Here is a 21,631-nt window from a genome sequence, read left to right as displayed (position 1 = left end):
AGGTCATGTATCTGTGTGCCTATCCATCTGTTGAAAATAATGCCTCGCAACACTAAGTACTCAGTGAATGTTAGTTATGGTGGTGCTGCCTCTCTTTTGGTATGTGCAAGGCTCTAGGAATTTAGAGATGAGTAAAGGTTTCTGGTATCAGAAAAATCATAGCGAAAAAGAAAAAGGGGCAAGCAAATACGTACAGTACATTATGGTAAGTTGGGTTGGTAGAGATACATGTCTAGCGCATTGCCCGAGGTGAGATGGAGACGTTTGTGTTCAGGCCGACGGGGAGAAGGTCAGGAAAGGCTGACCAAGGAGAAGCTGAAGCAGTTTGAAGGATGAGTTCTGATTTCTGAACAGGAAGGAGTTCCACAGGTAGAGGTATAGGTATATAAGTCAGTACTAAGCAGGGAATTTTGTGGGAAAGATGCATGTTTTTGACTTAGAAGCTGAGTCTGTTAAATCTTTGGGGGCTGGGACTCTTGTCTTTTTCTTTTTAAACAAGAAAATCTTCTCAGAACTCGCTGATGCACATAATTTACTATTTGCAAACCATTGCCAAGTCATTCATTTTCAAGAAGAATTAAAACTTTTGGTTTTGGGAAACTAAAGTGAACACCGTGTTGCCATCTAATGAATCAGTGGATGATTTTATTGTTTGTATGATCATGTTCAACCAGGTGGTTAATATAAACCAACTTTTACATTATACCTTATTACTTATGAAATCTGATATTTTATAAATGAAATATTCTGTTATATTAAAGTTATCTTGAGACCTGTATCTTGAGACTATGTGAATACCAGGATGTCCAAAGATCATTAGCTTTAAGAACTATTTTTGTTTGCAGAATAACTGGCATAATTAATGACTTGCAAAATTACGTACGTGTACTGCCTTTCAAGGGTGATGAGAAGAAAGAATATATAAATCAGAATCACCTGGGTCATCCATACTCATTGCCTTATATTCGTAGCAGTATAACATGTTGTAATAGTGTTTACTGATATGCTGGTTTTGGGGGGTATAGTCAGATATTAATGATGAAATATCTTGTAAAAACACAAACTTGTTGAGTTAAGGAAAATGGTGAGAATGAAGAATTTGCAAATGGAAGGACAAAAATATTTATATTTAGCATAGTTAGTTGTTCATAGTAACACTTTTTCAAAAAATGTATTAAAGAACTTAACACAATTTGGGGCACCTGGGTGGCTCAGTTGGTCAAGCGTCCGACTTTGGCTCAGGTCTTGATCTCATGGCTCGTGAGTTCGAGCCCCACGTCAGGCTCTGTGCTAGCAGCTCAGAGCCTGGAGCCTGTTTCAGATTCTGTGTCTGTCTCCCTCTCTCTCTGCTCTTCTCTTGCTCATTCTCTCTCTCTCAAAAATAAATAAACATTAAAAATAAAAAGAATTAACACAGTTCTTTATAATGAAAATATTTTCGTTTTTATCTAGAGAGCTGTAGAGGGTGCTGTATCATTAGGAATAGTAGTCTGAACTGGTTTTGGCTAATTATAAGAATACCTTTAGGCCAGGCTATCAAATTTGGTTTTATTATTATTTTATTTTAACTAAAATTATAGTGACTAATGTTGCATAATTGATACAGCTTAAAATGATGATACATAATTGATACAGTTTATAGTTTATATTAATATATGGTTTATAATGTACTTGGTTTCAGTAATATAGTTTATAGTGTACTTTGTTGCAAAATGTTTTTTATCTTTCAGATTGTTTAAATATAGTTGAAATTTTGATTTCCCCATTTCATGTTGGTCACAGTAGCGAAGCTTTATTTTCCTACCTCTCCTCTCCCAAATTGAGAATTCTGCTATTTAATTGGTAGGCTGCATAAGCAATCTCTTCTCTTCAGATGGGTCTCAGTGAGTCAAAGATAACGAAGCCATGCAATGAGACTATGTATTTTAGGTGGCTATATTTTAGGTTCAGAAGAATATTATCTTTAGAGGAAAGATTGTTAGAACAAAATGGAATTTAAAAACCTGGCAGACTTTAGAAGTTGTTTTTGTTAAGCCAGAAGTCTGACTTTTCTACGGATTCATTTATTCAGATAGGAGTTTTGTAACTTCCAACTCCACTGTTCCGTACTTTTTCTGGTTTAATGGTGATTTTAGGAAACTTGAAGTAGAATTAATTATCTGAGAATATTTTTATTGTAAAGCATTGCTGTGAGAAATCAATTTGTAGTGACTTTGGATTTGGTTGCACCAGTGCTGAAAAATTTAGAGATAATTTTCACTTAGTCAAGTTAGATGAAGTGGTATATTTTGGAATAAAATGCAATAAGTTAGCTGTGTTTAAAAGATACAGAAAATGTTTTATAAGCCTCTGTCTTCTAAAATGCAGGCAACTTTGAAACCTTGCCAGGAATTTCTTCCTTTTTCCCGAAACCGTATTTTAAATATTTATTACGAAGTTTTATACTTCAGTTTCTGTAAAGTAACAAGCAGGCATTTGACGTCCCAGTGCCCCCGCCCCCCGAAAGTGAAAGTGTTTTCTCTTATTGCGGGTAGAAGGTTTGCTGTTGTTCAAGCTGTCTTATTAAACAGGTGTACTCTGTTTTTTGTTTTGTTTTGCTCCTCGTTTTAACCCTCAAGGCGCCACCTTCCATGGTTAATAACGAACAACGCCAGCATGCAGAGCACATATTCTTATCGTTTAGGAAATCAAAGTCACCATTTGCAGTTTGCAAGCATATTTTGGGTAAGTATTCACTTTTAAAATATTTTTGCAGAATCAAATACAGTCTTTCTATCCTGGATGTTAGATATTTTAAATGCCTTTTAAAACAAGCAGGTGTGTGTAATTACAATTTTCCATTAATAGTCATTCTGTTGAAGTGGCTTTAAAGATAGTCCATAAAGCCAGATAGAAGACTGTTTCTACTTTGACTTTTTTCCCCCCAACTATGGTAATTTATAAATACAGTAAGTTATTAAATATAGTAAATATGTATAATTTATTACTGACCAAAACATGAAGTCTGTTAATGGTGGGGGGAAAATCTAATATTTTTTCAGTTCTCAAGAGTGCTATCACTTGTTATAGGAAATGCACTATAATATATCTTACTCTAGTGTTTTGAAATTATGATTGTTTTTGGAGGTTTCAACAATTTTTCTTTCGTGCAAAAAATTTTTTTAACCATATAGTTTGTATTCAGCTTGCTTAGCAAATATTAGTTCTATGTAGATGATCGCTGTGTATTCTAAAATGAAACATTAATTTTTACTCTTGTAAAAATATTTTACAAGTACCTTTTATCTGACATGCGTACAGAAACAATCTCTTTCCTTTAAAAGTAATCACAAAAGTTGTAACTCTTGTCCAGAGATGGCATTTTCTAAGTGCACACAGACACAGACACAGACACACAGTCTTCTGTCTCTTACATATTTTTCAGTCATAGTAAGAGAGATTTCATTGGTTATTGTTATTTTAAAACTTAATTGTTTATTAACTCTTTCTTAATTGGATCCATTTTTTGTAACCCACACTCGAGCCTCTGAAAGGCTATTTGAGTTATTCTTGACCATAAAATTGGTTAGTTGCATATTAGGAACTAAAATATCTGACCTTTTATTCTTATGCTTTTAGTAAGACTTATCTGTTAGCCACCAGCACTCTCTGGTTTCCAGATTGAAATAGCCTGCAATTAAATTTAAATGTTAAAAATGCTTTCCGTATAAGGGCTTATGAGTGCGTTGTTAGGTTGGAATAGAGAGAGCACTGCTGTAGGACCTGTGAGCTCTATTCTCCATGGTATCAACTTGAGGAAGTCACTTAGCCTCTCGGAGCCTGTTTTCATCTATGAAATGGGAACAGTGGTACCATTTTCCTTAATGGGCTTCGTTGCCTTAAGTTGTCGTGAGGCACAAATGTAGCCACATATAAAACCACTCTGTGAACGGTAATGCGAGGAGCCCCGTTACCTGATTTCAGATGGCGTTTTAAAAATAAGATGACCTTCACAAAGTGCTCTGTTCTGTTTGCAAGGAGCTCGCAGAGGTGGTTGAAGGTGGCCCTGTCTCATTCAGGAGTCAGGTTTTTCACTAGAGGAGCAGTCAGTTTTAATAGCCACCTTCTAAATTCTACACGAGGCAGTTTTTATTTGTTTTATTTTTTTAGTGGTCAGGTGTCATACTTGGGTGAACTTGATTCTGGCACTAAGAAAACTTGCTATCATGCCTGTGGAGAATATTTAATTCAGAGTTAAATCACAAGAAGTAAAGCTAAACATCAGCGTTAAGAATTCAAGGGAGCTTTCGTCTTCACTGCCTCGAAATTGTTCAGCGTTAGTAGTTTAGGAAACCATTGTGTTAAACTAGTCGCCTAACATAATTCGAGTCTGGTGTTGATGGCATACGCCTTAAGTACGTTAATTAGGATTCCATCAGTTTCATCGGACTTTCTATCGTAATGCAGTTGTCATTCAGTACTAGTTGGGAAATAGTTGATCTAAGTTGTAAGTATGTTATTAGAGTGTATTTGTTTATACGACTCTTTCCTTTTTAGAGTATGTATATTTTATGAAGTACTGTTGCTTTGTTACGATTTGAGCTTGTCTGGAATACGTTTGTTTTCCTGATAAAAATGTCTAAAGAATAGTATTGCTAGTTCTGGCTGTGCTTTTAAAACCAGTTTGGGTTTTGAGATATTAACTATTTAAAAGGTTGAGTGCATGTATTGTAATCTAATCATTAATGTACTGCAAAGCCCTGTGTTACATTAATGTTTACATCTAAACTTCACAGAAAATCTTTCAACTCCTTACTCAGTTGCCACCAGCACAGAAGGGTTAATTCCTCTAAGAAGACTTCTCATACAAGTGGCAGTCAATCGCAATTCAGAATTTTCACATTCTTAGCTAGGGATAATATGTCATTTTTATACAGTGTCTGGGTGATATATTCTAATAAAGGGGAGACTTTCTCTTTGATGCTTCCCTGTTCTGGCCTCTTAAAATTCTTCCTTCCCACTTCTGACCTAAGTTTTTATTACGTTTCTAGTTTTCCTCATTTCCTTCTCTTCTTATCCTTTTGTTGTCATTCTGGGTGTGCTTTTTCCGTCTGTGTGTGTGCGCGCGCGCATTTGCGTGTGCATGTTGCACGCCCCGGCGCGTTTTGTCAGATTTGTCAGAATCCACGTTTTGGATTTCTGCACCTCAGACAGAAGTCTTTGGCATTCAGGAAGGTGTTACTTTGGTTTGGTCAAGTGTGCGTTCACAAATCCTGTGAGTTCTGTTCTTGTTAAAGATACACCCCGACCAGCGCTTCCGGAACTAACTTTGTAGCATTCTTCTGTCCTTCTCCCAGGGAGAAACGGGTTTCTTCAGTTTCTTGTCTCGGAAGTGGTTGGAGCAAAACAAAGCGAAACTGAGACTTCTCATCAGTTGGGGTGCCTGTGTACACGTGTGTAACCACGTGCTCTGGAGCCTGTGCTTGGGACAGAAGTCTTTCATGCCAGGGAGGTGGTCGTGGTAGCTGAACATCTGGGCCTTGACTACTGTGGTTTTAGTTTTCTTTTAAAAATATTTTTTGACCAGAATGTGGTGCTCTGCCTCTCATTGTTTCCTTCACTTCAATTTTTGTCTTCATGGCTCTGTGTGGTTTCAGATGGCTGACGTGATAGAAATGAATTTTGTTTACATAATTATTAAAGAAAGTTACCGTGGTAAAAAGGGGCAACTTGCTGCCCAAGTGGCCTAAAATAATTTATTCTCTAGACAATGCCCTGGTCAGTGGAGAACAACTGAAAAGTATCAGAAATTCTAGATGACTGGGGAGTTCCTCGTGAAGACCTTGCCATTTCAAGCATCTTTGGAGCATAGAGCAAGGATAAGGCTCACCTATCCACGCGAAGGCCCAATCTTCTGCTGGTAGCTTCGAGAGTTCCATAGAGCACCTTTTGCACATTCATATCGTGGTGAAGTGCGGTTTATGAAGGCTAGTGACGGTTTCGTGAGAAGGTGTAGTGCGATCCATTAGGTTAGGAGAATTCCTTCCTTGAAATTTGGAATTTGGCTTCCTTTTTTTCAGGTTCCTCCATTCTTAGAGAAGCTTCTTACGGGAGTAGGAATGCAGAGATGCCCAAACAGAGGCATCTAAGAAAGAGTCACCTCGGAAACTGTTGAATGTCTGTCATTCACCTTCTGCAGTTAACTCCCTCCCTCGTCCCTTGCAAAAAGGAGGGAGAGGCAGGAAAAACAGCCTGGCTGTAAGCACAGGTAGTCAGAAACAAGCACGGAAACAGGAAGGAGCTCGTTTGGTCTTCTTTTCCTTGGCACGCGCGTTTAGGGGTGGCTTAGTGTCGCTCCAGGAACATTCACCGGCCACGTGATCCTGAATTCTTTTCTCTTAGTCCCCTGGTGCGTCAACACTTTCTTCAGCCTTAAAAGGCAGGAATTGAATTAGGTGACCTTTGGAGTTCTATGTCCAAAATTCTGTGAGTCCCTAAGATTTTGCTTCTTTGTTAAAATCCATAACTAAGGATCTGGGGTTTCTTGTCCTTAAGATTTTTACTATGGCAATAGAAAGTGAAGTTAGGCAATCAACCATCGTTTACTTTATAGAAGAGGTTTATAATAAGAGATTACTTGAATCACCTTTATGCAGTACCGTATTTCTCCTTACGTGATCTAAATAGATATAGCTAGTTTCTGTTTCAGTTCCTCTTACACTTACTTTTTTTTTTTTCCCTCCTGGAACTTTAAACACATCTTTTTATGATAGGTTTACGTTTTTGGAAGCTATTGCTTTCTTTACTGATAATATTTTAAGGTTTCTAAATTTTTGTGAGTTCTGATGATCATCTCACTTAGAATTCATGTTAAGAAAGCATGAGAATAATCAAACTTTTTTAAAAAGGTCCAAAGTGGGTCCTCTTTTTGGTTTTGTTATGTTCAAAACTCCTATTTGGTAGTCTAAATTGATGGAATTTATGTAGGGTGTACCTTTTTTTCACCCATGTTTATAGCGTATTGTGTCAAGATCACTCAAGATTTTTAAATGACCTGAGCTTGAGTAGGAGAGAAAATGATGTGCCTCCCTATGTCTTCATGCTCTTCTGATAAATTCTTGAAGGTGCCATTCTATGCCTAGAGTTAATTTCTCAGGGCTCTCGGATACTCATGTCTAGTGATCTTGGCAAATAACCTGCAATCTAATCATAAACTTTCATGGATTTCACATGATGGTTATTTTTCAGAACTTCAGAAAATTTCTGCTTTTTCTTGACTTCATTTTGACTGTTTCTCCCTTTTGATAATGCTGTTTGGAAACTGATTGTAGTGGTATTGGTGAATAAAAGAAAAAACAGAAAATTAAAATATTTCTTAGGTATGTTAATTTTCTGTTTTTTCTTTTCCTCCTGATTCAGTTTTTAGTTCAGATACTATAACTTGCTAGTTAAGGCTGGGGTTTTCTAAGTGTAGCTTTGGAATTTTACTCAGTTTGATCAGTATTGCAATCAGAAAATTCACAAGAACTTCTCACCTTGGGTAAATGTGACTCCCATTTTTTTTTTTTTTAACATTTTGAGAAAAATAACCTGAATGTGATTGTGTTTATTTCTGAACTTGCTATTGGGGATGGGCCATCCTGCTGAAAGCTTAATTTCTTAACAAATATTTTAACAGCATGGCTCACCACAAATAGTAACGTTCAAAGACGAGTTTATTAAGATATTTTGCAAACGCAAAGCTCTATTTTGCACAGGGTGAGAATCTCTTAGGAAATTTTCTGATTGCTTTATATTTTTATTTTTATTTTTTTTAAAGCTGTGTTATTTTTTAGTTCTTCATGCTTTGGAAGTAACAGTTGAAGAGAGGTGAGGAAAGTTTGTGAAAATTGTGATCGGTGATTAGCTGCCACCTGCCTGGGGTGTCTTCTGAGAGGAACTAACCTCTTTGTGGTGCTAGAGCAAGGTCACTGGATTAAAAAAAGAACAGGTAACCATCTTATTCCTTGTCTGAAAAGTTCCGTTTTTAAATTAATAAATGCAAACTGTTCGAAGAAGGAGGGATCGCTGTTTAAAGAAAGTTTCCGATTTTCTTCTCAGAAACAAGTAAAGTGGACTATGTCCTCTTTCAAGCTGCCACAGCCATAATGGAAGCAGTTGTCCGAGAGTGGATTCTCTTGGAAAAAGGTAGCATCGAGTCACTGCGAACATTCCTTTTAACGTATGTCTTACAAAGGCCTAAGTAAGTACATGGCGGAGGCGCTGTTCAAATACCTGCGCTGCCCTTGTCTTGTCTTGTCTTGTCTTGTCTTGTCTTGTCTTGTCTTTTCTCTTTTCTCTTTTCCTTTCCTTTCTCTTTCTTTCTTTCTTTCTTTCTTTCTTTCTTTCTTTCTTTCTTTCCCTTTTTTCCTTTGTGTTTTTAACGATAGATGTTTATGGTTAAGCTCTGCTTGGGCTCATATTTTAAAAACTCACACACACACGTGGTTGTGGGTTGTTATACTGCTTAATGAAATACGACTTTATACTTAAGCTTATGATACAGGGTTTTGTTTCTTGGAAAAGATGGTGCTGGATATTAAGGGTTTTTTGTGGACGTTTAGTTCCAAAGATTTTGCTTATGAATAAAAGTTGATCTTGGACTCCATGGAAAGTCCTTTGTACATAGTCGTTCTTCTTTCGGTGTTTGGTAGCATCGTAAGACATAGGTGAGTATTCCAGGACACGGGTGCAAAGGGTGGTCAGGTGCCATTAAAACACCAAGTGTTACACATACATGTGCATGGAAATGCACGTTAGGAAGGTTGTAGAAGAGAAAGCACCAAATTTGCTCAATACTTTCTTTTGGAAAATGGATCGGTTTTAAGAAGTAGGGTAAAAGTGAGTTTTCTTTTTGTGTTATGTACGTTGTATTGTTTGAACATTTTACAAGATTTGTACATTCATTGCTTGTGTGATTTTTTTTTTTTTTTTTTTGGTAAATCCCTCAAATACCAAGTCGTCTTTTAGGAAGAGGCACTGCACACCGCACGTTTGCCATTTGTGCAGTTGAACAATTGAACCCTTTTTCCATACACGTACACTTTCAAATTCGGTGAAGAAGTGCTCTCTAATTGGAACTCCTGGTAACTAGGCATGTCGATTAATGGTGATCAATATGCATGAAGCTTTAAACATAATTTAGAGCACAACTTTCTTTCTACGGATTGTTCACTCGCGGTCTTCTGAGCTCATAATATTTAACAGTAATTTCTGGCGTGAATTTAGCATGCAGGTAAGTGCCAGTTGCTTTGCCTAAAGAAAAATGCATAAGAGAAAAAAGGCAAGATTTACTTAGCCTATAAACAAACGTTACAGGTGTAACGGGTAATACTTTCTGTAGATGACTGGATAGAGATGTATGTAAAGGGAGGGTTTGGCTTGTTTTTTCTGGTTTTAATAGAATAAGGGGAAATTGTCCCAATTTGAAACCTTTCTCTTCTCTTTCATGCTGATTTTCTTTATTTAAATTTTAATTTGTTGTTTGATGAGGCCATTTGGGTGTGCTCCTGGAGCTGCTCATTGGTCCCAGTTTTTCTCCACCCTCCCCAAGTTGGAACTGCTGAACTCTGGAGAGTTTGATAGACTTAAATGTGTGGTAGATTTTTCAACGTTTATTTATTTTTGGGACAGAAGGAGACAAAGCATGAACGGGGGAGGGGCAGAGAGAGAGGGAGACACAGAATCGGAAACAGGCTCCAGGCTCTGAGCCATCAGCCCAGAGCCCGACGCGGGGCTCGAACTCACGGACCGCGAGATCGTGACCTGGCTGAAGTCGGACGCTTAACCGACTGCGCCACCCAGGCGCCCCTGTGTGGTAGATTTTGATTGTGCGTGTGTGCGTGCATGCACACATGCACGTGATCTCTTCTATTAACCAAAACAATCTCATTCTTCAGTAATTTTCATTAGTTCAGAAGCTATTTTAGAGTTGATTGTAAGGTTCCACATTGAAATAGTTCACTTATGTATTTCGCCCCAAACACTAAAAAAAAAAAAAAAACTTTAAGCAAAGTTGAAAGAATAATACAACGAACACACACACACTCTTTTCCTGGTGGAGGCTCAGTTAACATTTTGTCACATTTGATTTCTCTCACATATATGCATTTTCCCCTGAAACACCTGAAAGTATGCTGCAGAAATTAGGATACTTCATCCTTTTTTTTTTTTTTTTTTAATTTTTAATGTTTATTTATTTTTGAGAGAGAAAGTGTGAGCAGGGGAGGGGCAGAGAGAGAGGGAGACACAGAATCTGAAACAGGCTCTAGGCTCTGAGCTGTCAGCACAGAGCCCGAGGTGGAGCTTGAACTCACCAGCCGTGGTATCTTGACTGAGCCGAAGTCACAGGCTTAACCGACTGAGCCACCCAGGTGCCCTCAATACTTGATATAATTGGCATATTAAATTAATCTGATATGATTTTGATCCTATATTCTCATTTTCCCAGTTGTCTGAATAATGCTATTGATATTCTTTCCTCCTTTATAAGTTATTTGTTTGATCCAGGATTTAACCGCAGATTATACATTGTATTTAGTCTCTTTACTCTGTTTTAATCTAGAATAGTTCTGCCTTTTTTGTCTTTCATGACACGGACATTTTTCTCTCGTAGAATTTCCTACAGTATGGACCAGAGTCAAGTGAAAACTGTTGGTATACCGCATAGGTAGAATACATACATAGTAGAATGCATACATAGTGTTGTATACTTCTCGTTTGGGACACAGAACTTTCTCTTTTCTAGTTTTTTCCTCCTGATTGAGATAGCATTTTCACAGAGTGAAATGCCAGGCGCACCTGACAGTATAGCAGGGCGGTTGAGAATCTACTGCTGCCACTGTGTGCACGGGCAGATTGCTTGCCCTCTCTGTGCATTAGTTTTTAAAATTATTAGTATTCAATTAGCTATTAGAGTTAACAGTAGTATTGTACTCAGAAGGTAGTTGTGAGGGTTGAATGTATTAACTTTTGTGAAGTTCGTTTATAGCCTTGCATAACATAAACAGCAACCAATGTGAGCTATTACTTATTTTCCTAGTAATTTATAATTCTTGCCAATGGAGGTCGTTAAAACTAGCTTTATGTACACTTTCTGGTAGGAGTCGGTGTATTTGAAATTATCATGTCTCCCGAAATGTACAAAAACTCCTTTTGGTTAACTCACATTCCTCCTGTTCTTCCCGTACAGTCTCTGCATTTATTTGCTTATGAGTGCTTCAGGTGTGTATTTTGAAGGAATGTTTTTCACTTCAGTCTTGACATGGGGGGCGTGTTTGTTTGTATGTCTAATAGATGCCTGTCATGTGTCGGGGGAGCCCTCCTTAGTAACGGCCCACCATGTTCAGGGAGCTTCAGGGAGTCCCCTCTGGAGAAAGGGACATCACAGTCTTAGCAGAGGACACAGACGTTCAGAGGTCTGTGCATGGCGCCAGGGACTGAAAGAAGCCCAGCGTGTCTGCAGTTTTGAGCGAATGTGGAAGCGGGGATCAGAGAGGGCAGGAGGAGGTCCCTGACCGTGACAGACTGTTGAAGTGGGTGACCGTATCGGTTATGTCCCAGTGGGGGCACTTTGCAGGGGATAGGACAACAGGTAGAGTGGTAGTGTCCAAAGAGAGCCGGGTCGGGTCCCACTGCTTGTAAGCCACGTTAAGGAATTGGGGTTTATTCCAAAGGGCACATGGTTGGTGTATCCTTGTGGCATTCTAGAAGCCGGATTATAAAGTTACGTTATCTGAGCCTTACCTTTAAGAAAAGGTTGTGACAGGACAGCTAAATCTCCGTGCCCTAGTGGTCTAGTCTACTTTGTGTACTTTGTAGAATTCCTTCACTTGGGATCATTGCTTCTGCCATCACACTGAAGAGCACAGTTTAGATAAGGAATTTTAGAACTTTAAAAAAATTTTTTTTCTAATGTTTATTTGTGAGAGAGTGCGAGTGGGGGAGGGGCAGAGAGAAAGGGAGACACAGGATTGGAAGCAGGCTCCAGGCTCTGAGCTGTCAGCACGGAGCCCGATGTGGGGCTGGAACCCACGAACCGTGAGATCATGACCTGAGCTGAAGTCAGACGCTTAACCACCTGAGCCACCCAGGCACTCCAGAACGTTTTTTTAAAATGGGTGTGTGTCCATAATATATTTTGGGTAGCTAGCCTGTTGCCTTTTCACATTAAAGGGAGTGGGTTTAAGATTATACTACCGGTTGGAGATGGGTATTAGATCAGAATTTCTTTTTATTGGTGGAATCATAATCTGGCTCTCAGTGAACTGACTTAGATCTCTTGAACACTGCCTGAAGCAGCTAACATTTATGTAGCACTTAGTATGCCCTGGGCGCAGTTTGAAGAACGTTTGATCCTAGCCACAACCCTGTTAGTGTTACCCCCATTTCACAGATGAGGAAACTTAAGGCTCTGAAACTGTCTTGCGTACCAGGGTCACCAAGCCCGTAAGTGATGAAGCATGGGTTCAAGCGAGAGCTCCTGGCGCCGGAGGCCGTGCGTAACCGGCAGGCTGTGCTGCCCTCCGATGTGAGCCGTGTGATCAGTAGCGTCAGGCGTGGGGAGAAACTTGGGACTGTTTTCATATTGGGATCATGTAAAGGTGTTCACACGATCTTTCTGTTTTACAGCCTCCAAAAGTATGTTCGGGAACAGATTCTGTTAGCAGTAGCAGTAATTGTAAAACGAGGATCCTTGGATAAATCAATTGACTGCAAGAGCATTCTGCACGAAGTCAGCCAGTTGATAAGTAGTGGCAGTCCCGCTGTGGTAAGTGTGCTATCTGTACTTGTAAGTAGGTGACATCTTTATCCTGCATCTTGCAAATAATACAGCAGCGCTAACGTCTACGTGAAGGAAAACGTGCACAGTCTGAGAATCGAGCAGTTTTCATTCGTCCGTGTTTTCTCTTAGTCCCTTTTTATACGTTTACATACTCTAGATGTAATGGGCTTTGTTTTTTCGTTTGATTCTGTTTTTCCATGTTGCCAGTGTTCACAGTCATCGTGATAATGGTGTAAAATACTATAAGCTAACACACCGTAATATGTGCAGCCATCTCTCTTCCTCCATTTTAACAAGCCTTCGACAACTGCTAGTGATAATAGAGATGTTTGCATAAAGTGACACGTAACGTAACGGATTATTTCACGTTGCTGCAGTAATGGGCCAAGGTACACTTGGGCTACCTACCAGGTGTTAAGTAAACAAACTTGGGAGCCATTGTCTGTGATGGAATTACTCTGGAGAGCCCGTCTCCCCCCCTTTCAATCTCCTGTCTGCCTTTTGAGAACTAGTCGTGCCTAGGAGAGTGACTGACTGGTGGTAGTGCCTCTTCAGAGTTGGAGCTGGTGTTGAGTGATCAGCTGTGGTCCTGGGGAGAACTGTGGACTGTTAATCCACTGAAGGATATTGTGGGATTGGAAATGGTGGTACCTGGCTGTCCTGATTTTCAGGTATTAAATCTTTAAATGTTTTGGGCAGTTTTTTTCATTCTCCCAGTTTCTTTTCTTTATTCATTTGGAAGATACCTGTGTGTGACTGTGCACCTTACAACTCTTTATGAATTACTTTACATCTTTCAGTGGCCCCTCAGTGAGCGGTGTGAGTTTAATAATTAACTTGACAGTTTGAGGATAGGTTGCAGGTACATTTTTGGAGGAGCCCACGCAGCGTCCCTTCATTTCCATAGTGTGTTGGTCCTCCTGCCCCGCACACCTGTACCACGGGCAGACCCGCACTCTCCTCTTTCTCTAGCCATCTGCCCTCCAGTCTGGCTGATGTAGGAGGGTCTCAACCGAGGGACCACAGAAGCGAGTTGTCAGGATTTTGGACCTTCCTCTACATACCCAAAGTATGTTTTGTTTTTCCTTTGGAATATGCCAGGGGTCATATATCTATTCTTTTTTTTCCTTATCATCTTTATTGAGGAATAATTTACATGTATTACCATATCCATTGAAGATGTACATTTCTAGGAGTCAAGATACAGAACATTTCTTTCTTTAAAAAAAAAAAAATTATGTAAGTACTCTCTCATTCATATCTAACGTGGGGCTCGAGCCGACAACCCTGAGACCGGAGACCCAGTCACATGCTCCCCCAGCTGAGCCAGCTGGGCGCCCCAGAGCATTTCTATTCCTGTTTTGATTTTTAATTGTACAGATACTGTGTTGTTTGCCATTTTGGTGGCAGATTGCTTCAAGAGTACTGCTCTCCGATAGAATTTTCTGTTTTGATGTGAATGTTCTAGATCTGTACTCCAATATGTCACCACTGTGCCAGGCACGTGTGGCTTTTGAGCATTTGAAATGTGGCTGGTGTGACTGAGGAACTGAATGTTTAATTTTAATTTCTTTTTTAACTGGAATTCAAACAGCCATACATAGCTGGTGGCAACCATATTGGACAGTGCAGTTCTAGGCGCTTAGATGCTCTGAAGGTCTGCTTGTTATGTCTGTTTTGTTTCTGTTTTTGTCTTTTTCACTTAATCTTAGTATTTAGTTGTTTGCATAAACTAACAACTTTAAAAACGTGCCTGTTTTGGGGCTCCTGGCTGGCTCAGTGGGGCAAGTGAGTCCTGATCTTGGGGTTGTGAGTTTGAGACCACGTTGGGTGTGGAGATTACTTAAAAACTTAAAAAAGAAAGAAAGTAAAAACGTGCATGTTTGGATCATTGCGTTTTGGGAGTCATTTTGGCTTTGTTTTGTGTAGTGAGAAGCTCCCTTGAAAATAGTCCTCAAGGTTCCATTTAAAATTTTTAGATAAAAGTGATTGGGAAGCTACTTTTTACTTCTGTTAATCTTGTGTTAGTAGGCATGGTATCCATTTCTGATGAAGAGCTTTGCTCTTGACATGCTGATGCCTCAGGGTTGCCTACGTCAGTTGCATAATGGCAGTCTTATCATTTGCATGGATTTTTGTTAGATTTGTTGCCTGATTAATGGCCATGGCCAATGGTGGCTGTCGTTGATGCTTGAAGGAAAAGCAAGTGGAGATAAGTAGCTGGAAGTAGTAGGGAAAAGGTTTGGAACTGATGCTGCTACTGAGAGATGTTATCCTAGCCCCTTACTGTTCTGAATCAAGTTACTCTTCCTATTTTAGGTTCTACTTAAGGACATACTGTTTCATTTGCCAATCTGCAGTAAAGGAGTTTGCTTCATTGTGGCTGACCAGGATTTAAACTTTAGTAACTTAACTAGTAATTCTGAGATCTCTATGTTTATGACTAACGCTCTTTCCCTGGGTAGTTTGGCGATCACATCAGCTGGGATTTCAGCGTTAAGGAAGAATTTCTGTGGCTTGTCCTCATCCCCCATAAGTAGCTTTATGGCTCCGGATGCAGAAGGCAAAGGATCAAGAGTCCCTTGCCTCTCAGGAACGAACACATTCTCAGGAATTGTGTTCTTCCCTTTCTTTCCCCTTGGGTAGTTTGACCCACCACAGAAAGTAGTCCCAGTGCAACCTGGCATTTGGATCTTTTGGAGTCACTGAAATAACTGATGTTTTGACAATGATAGAACAGATATAACTCTTGAGTTAGAAAATATTTTGTTCTGTTCACAGTGCATACACTCTGAGAATAGTGGATAATTTAATATCCTCATGAAATATTCCAAAACAGAAAGTTTTTTTTGTTTTAAGTTGAATTTCTACTAGCAGGGTTAAGAACTTTTATAGTTGTAGAGAATGTGTAGTGGGAGATAGAATTTAATTTCAAGATTGCTGGATGAATTTACATCGGGGAGCATGCTGAAACATTTAACTAGAAAAGTACTTTCACGTTTACACAGCAGGTGAAATGCCCGTGTGGCAAAAGGCCACCGCGTGGCCGTCCCTACTTGTCCTTGCCCAGCAGCTTGAAACTAGCTCATTCGGCAGATCTAAAACAATGAGGTTACGGACCAGTAAAACATTTTGCTATGTATACTTCTCTGTTTTCTTCTGAGACCATTAAATTTGTGGGAATGCTTTAAGAACGTACTTCAGATTTTCTTAGTCTCAGAGACATGAATACCAGTGGAAGAACGTTTGATTTAAAAGAGTTTGAGAGAGAGTTGGAGGGGCAGAGAGAGAGAGAGAGGGAGAGGGAAAATGAGAGAGAGAGAGAGAGAGAATGAATTAATGAATGAATGAATGAATGAATGAGAATGAATTCCAAGCAGGCTCTGCACTGTCAGCACAGAGCTGGATGTGGGGCTCAAAGTCACAAACCATGAAATCTTAACTGACTGAACCATCCAGGTACTCCTGAAATTTTCCTTATACGGGTGATTTTAAGAGAAGAGATTTTAAGAAGAGATAAATGACTGATGGTTTTCGACAGATGACAGGGTTGACCTTATGAATTACTAAGTTAAGTAAGTAACTTTCCCATCATCCCTCTTCTAGAATAATGCTCCCATCAACCTTCATTGGTCAGAAACTGTTTGTGGTCTGGCTCCCCCTCTTCCCTTTCTAAGAGTATATTTTTTTGGTGGTCCATCCCCTTGTACTAGCGTAAAGTACATGTTCAAGTAAGTTTAGGGGCAGTAGAGTATGATAGAACACCGATTCTGATTTTGGATTCACGTTTAGGCGTAAATCCCATCCATCTCTGCCATTTACTACCTCACTAACTTGTACAAATCATTCACCATCTCTAGGCTCTGCTTTACTAATACTGTTTGTAAAAGAAATTTAATAATGTCCGTGTCTGGGGCTCCCCAGATGAGGCAAGGCAATGTTAAGTGCATTTAGTGAGCATTCAGTGAGCGTGCGTTTCACCTCTGTGGCAGCCTAACACCCTTTGGCTTATAGAACTTCGGGACACACGCTACATTACGTCACTTCTTTTTCTGTCAGGTAATATTTTAAGTATTAAAATCAGAAGAAAGTGTTCATGCTTTTATTCATGAGTGGAAAGTGCACTTTTTAAAAATACATGTAACCAACATAATAACTTTTCGTTTAAATGCTTTAAGTTTCTTACAGTGTTTGTTCTTCACAGATAGTTTTATGGGAAAATACTGATTCATAAAGCATTTCCTAAGGAGGTTATATTTTTAAATATGGTACATTTTCCAGGCATCATGATATATTTTCAGAGTAATTGTGTTTGTGCAATTATTAAATAATAGTCGTTTCGTGCGTGTCTTTGTGGACAGGCTGTTTTCCTTCTGTGCTTATAAGAGTTGCCGTGGTTACCTTGTCATACTTCGTGCTAATGTCAGACCCGCTCTACTAATTTGAGAGGGATAGAAATGGAGACTTTACTTCCTAAGAAAATTAGCTTAATTTTTTATTTTAAATTAACATTTAGGCTGAACTTTTCACCTATTTCATGTTTATTTCCTTTGAAAGTACTAGGCGTATATTAAGTCACTTTTAAAGCTCTTTAATTTCGTATTTAAGCCTCTTGTCTTCCTCTTTCCTGTGCTAGAGAGAAGTGGGTGAGAAATTCACTTGTCTACAGCAGTGCTGCCCCTGGATGTGATAGCCAACCTAATCTCTCTTATCACAAGTCTCATTGATGTTTGCTTAGAAGAGCAGCTGGAAGTCTGCTTTATGTATGGCAACCTTTCATAAAGTTTATTCTTGGTAATAAATCTCCTGGGGTAAGAGCCAGGCTATTATAAGAGACAGTCCTCTCTCTGAACAAGAGTATTTTATTTTGTCAGCTGGAGTTAGTGTTTGAATATCTTGTGCTTGTCACAGTAAGCTGATGAGTAAGGCAGGCCATTTCTGAAGGGTATTTTTTCACTGTCATGAAATTAATGGCTTTCACTAGAAATGAGAATGCTGCTATAGGACTTGTAATGCGAAGACAACAGTTACGTTAGTGAATTGTGAATTTCCAGTACTTAAGTGAAAGAAAACATACTAAAACTCATTTATAGCTTTGAGACCTCATTGAATGTCTTCTATTTGTTTTACATATTTAAATTTTCATTTTGAAATTCGCAAGTGCTAAAAGAATAGCGAACACATCATGGGATTCGTTTTCCACTTTCCTTTTGTTAATAGATTCATTAATCCAACTAAGATTTACTGAGCGTCTACTACATCGCTTTAGTGATGCTTCAGTTATGGCTTTCTTTTTTTTTTAATCGTAAGTTTTCTTGTGACTTTAATTTCGTAGAATGTAGATAATCAAGAAGTGGGACCAAAAAAGCCAAAAAAGGTGTTTTTTTTAGGATAATGATAAAAATACTGTTGTTTTACCTTCTCATGTCATAAGCTGCTACACATATATAATACTTTTACCTGCATTATCTAATGGGAACCTTTGGACAATCATATGAATTAGGTGGGGCAGAGGGTGTTAACCCCCCTTATAGATGAGAAAACTGAGGCCAGGATAGATGAAGCGGTTTGCTCCCAGTTACTTGAGGTGGCAAATTTTGCACCATTAGAACCCATATTTTCTGACTCCTTTGTCAAAACAGTAAGAGCCTTGGACTAAGCCTCCAGAAAGTCATGTAGAGTCTTTTAATTTAGAATTTCTTCTGGACATAGTTGTAGTACATTTTCTTACTTGGTTTCTAACATGTTGAAACGACGATGATCAGTTCGGGACTGCTCGTTAGTGCTGGTCAGATTGCCGGCCGCAGTGAGTGGTGGACACCAGCAAAGAAACCGGAGCAAACACAAAACAAAACGCACTGACTCCGGTGCACTTTGTCAAGGGGCGTAAATCCTCATACACTTTAGTAGATAGATTCCAAGTCTTTCCTCGATTACAACATCATATAATAATTGCTTAGAAATAATAATTTTGGGAAAATTTACATGGAGGAAGTTGCATTAAAAATGTTTGCTGGGGGGCGCCTGGGTGGCTCAGTCGGTTGAGCGTCTGACTTCGGCTCAGGTCATGATCTCACAGCTGGTGAGTTCAAGCCCCGTGTTGGGCTCTGTGTTGACAACTCAGAGCCTGGAGCCTGCTTTCGATTCTGTGTCTCCCTTCCCCCCTGCCCCTAACCCACTCGCATTCTGTCTCTGCCTCTCTCAAAAATAAATAAACGTTAAAAAAAATCTGTTTAAAAAAAAATGTTTATTGGCTGTATTTGGAAAATTAACAGATATTAACTTAATTCTCTATAATCTGGGATAAATGACGCGTTGCTATGTTAACCTCTTGCACTTTGGAGATTTGTACTAATGGTATTTTATACTGGTCTCATCGCTGTTTGCTTTGGTATGACAGTCTTAGTATACTCCTTGTCAATCAGCTTTGATCTGATTTCATTGAAATTCACCACTCTAAATTATTCACAACAGCTTTTGTTTCTGACCCTCTTAAGTATCAGAGTCTCTGTCTCAAGCACAGAAAGAATGTCTAACCCTGACTATGACAGAGTGCAGAGAGGCAGCACTTGAGGGTACTGATCAGTAGAGGGGGAGTTAAGAGGTAATGCACTTGGGATGACCATTGAGACCGAAAAGTCTGAAGGGAGCAGACAGGGACCTTCTACAAGGGTAAGAAAAACGAAAATTTGTGATCTCTCAGAGGCAGATTTGATGCCCCCCCCCCCCCCCCTTCCTCTTTCTTTGTCCTGAGAAGGAGCTGTCCTCGTTTTTTCCCATAGGATTTCAGTTTTGGCTTGCTTCCCTAGCTGTCTTCGTTACAGTGCAATGCACCTACTGTGAAGGCAACTTGACTGTAATGAGACTTGATTGATAATCAAACACTGAAAATGAGGAACCATATTGGGCATTGAGTCCTGGGCACTGTGATATGTGGTCTGTGAATAGGGAGAAATACTGTGTTGACATGTGTGGGAGTGCTTCGTTCTCAGTGCTTAGTTATCCATCGTTCTCCAGGAATCTCTGTTAATTTGGCCCCATTGAGCTGTAGTGCTATGGGATATTGAATGTTTATGATGCTAATCTCAGATCCTTACAGGACTTCCAAATTAAGGAGCAGTAAACCAAATCTTTTAATGATGAGACTGTCTTACTGAATTATGGTTCTTTGAAAGCTGGTAATTTTAGGTACGTTAACACCAGAATATTTGGTTTCTGGTATACTTGTAACCATGCTGCATAATTTATTTTTATGTATTTCTTATGTCTTTGGCAGCAATTTGAAAAGAACTTACTTTTAAAAATTTGTCTTTTAATTTCAAAAGTATAAAGTGGAAAACTACATACAGGTTGCTAGAAATGGCATATAAATGATGTATACCTATGTATTAAAAATTAGAAAGCTGTGAACAAATGTTTACAGTAATAATCTCAGGATGGTAGGATTGTGGGCAGCTTCCTTTGTACTTTTCTGTACTTTCTAGTTTTTCTAAGATTAAGATCTTTTTATGGGAAAAAGTTAAAAACAAAATATTCTTATGTTCGGAGAACTGAGTCTATATATAGTAAGACTGTTTTATTCTTAATTATCATGTGTTAAGAATATACTTTCTTTTATGGGTGAATTTTACTTCATCAGTGGGAAGGTTTGCTGTCTTGGAGAGATGGTCTTTATTGCCACTCACGAAGCCTTCCCATCCCACTGAGGGCTCCTTGTTTGTGTCATGAGGTTGTAGTTAAAAGAGACTTATTTTTAAAACGTCTTCCTTTTTCTTCACTCATTTTTTCCTATCTTGACTTAAAACACACGCGTGTATTCTTAGGAAGTGTTTATTTCACATAAAAATGAAGCTTCATCGTGAGCATGTATTTCATTAATTAGAGTTGTGTTATTGAAAATTTGAATGTGGTCATAGTTTGAAAATATGCCATTTTGTGGTGAATAGAGGTTGACACTAACAGTCTGTGGTAAATTACTTGTGGAAAATTACACAGATAATAATAATCTATTTGTAAGAGTGATAGGTTTGTGTTTACTGAGAGCTTCTGGGTTCATAATATTCTATTCGCTGAAGTCTGACTTAGAAAGGAGAGAAAAGCCAAGGCTGAAAGATAGAAAATATAGGATGTTGTAAAATGTTTCCAGAACCAGGATCCATGTAATCCATCGTGTTAGATCTCTCTGTGCGCTAATTTTTTGCTTTGAATTTTATTAATTTGAATTTAATACCTACTTTCCCCCACTAAAGCCTAGGTATATTTAAAAATCTTAAGTTTTTAAAAGGTTCATAGTTGGCCCCAGTGTTATTTAAATGTATCTGTGAGGTTTTGATTGTTGGTACGTTAATCGTCAATCACCATTTTAAAAGAAAGCCATATTTTAAACTACAGTTTTTTTAACTAAAAAAAGAAAAAAGAGGGAAGGTACAAGATGAATTTCTAAGATCCCTTTAATGTGTAGAATGAAGTGAGTGTGTGGCAGACTGTGTTCTCTGTAAGAGGCTCTTTAGTGCTTGGTTTCTCAGACCAGGTTTCTTCCTCATATGCCTGGGGCCATGCAGAGGCAGTTAAGCTCGTACACTTCTCTTGATGATCTGGGGAAGGGAGGACGTTTTTATAATAAAAGAAATGTATATCTTGAAGTAAAGTTACAAAGAGAGAGAGTGTGTGTGTGTGTTTAAACTAAACCGGGCGTATTAAGAGTACTTTTACCATTGTTGAAGGCAGCTTGGTCTATACCCGAGATTCCCGAGGGAATTTGCATATATATTCTCTTATCATTAAGCTTCCCTAGTGTGGAAAAGTCTAAAAACTGCTTGAATGTATGAG

General features: G+C 38.8%; 1 protein-coding gene across 5 annotated transcripts in view; it reads left to right on the top strand.

Annotated features, from left to right (window-relative positions):
• Positions 1 to 21,631, top strand: part of XPO4 (exportin 4) — a 112,889-nt gene that overhangs the window by 28,276 nt on the left and 62,982 nt on the right. For 2 of the 5 annotated variants that reach the window (XM_047833382.1, XM_047833638.1), the window contains 3 exons: positions 2,619 to 2,724; positions 8,080 to 8,221; positions 12,649 to 12,787. In XM_047833382.1, the coding sequence (XP_047689338.1) occupies positions 2,619 to 2,724; positions 8,080 to 8,221; positions 12,649 to 12,787 (387 nt within the window). Of the gene's footprint in view, positions 1 to 2,617; positions 2,725 to 7,798; positions 7,970 to 8,079; positions 8,222 to 8,276; positions 9,254 to 12,648; positions 12,788 to 21,631 lie in introns of those variants that run through there. The other 3 variants (XM_047833464.1, XM_047833550.1, XM_047833719.1) reach the window with 3 other exon arrangements.

The sequence above is a fragment of the Prionailurus viverrinus genome, chromosome A1 (genome assembly GCF_022837055.1).
Source record: "Prionailurus viverrinus isolate Anna chromosome A1, UM_Priviv_1.0, whole genome shotgun sequence".
Lineage (NCBI taxonomy): Eukaryota > Metazoa > Chordata > Mammalia > Carnivora > Felidae > Prionailurus > Prionailurus viverrinus.
The sequence above is the reverse complement of the archived record's forward strand: the minus strand, read 5'-3'. Positions and strand labels throughout refer to the sequence as shown.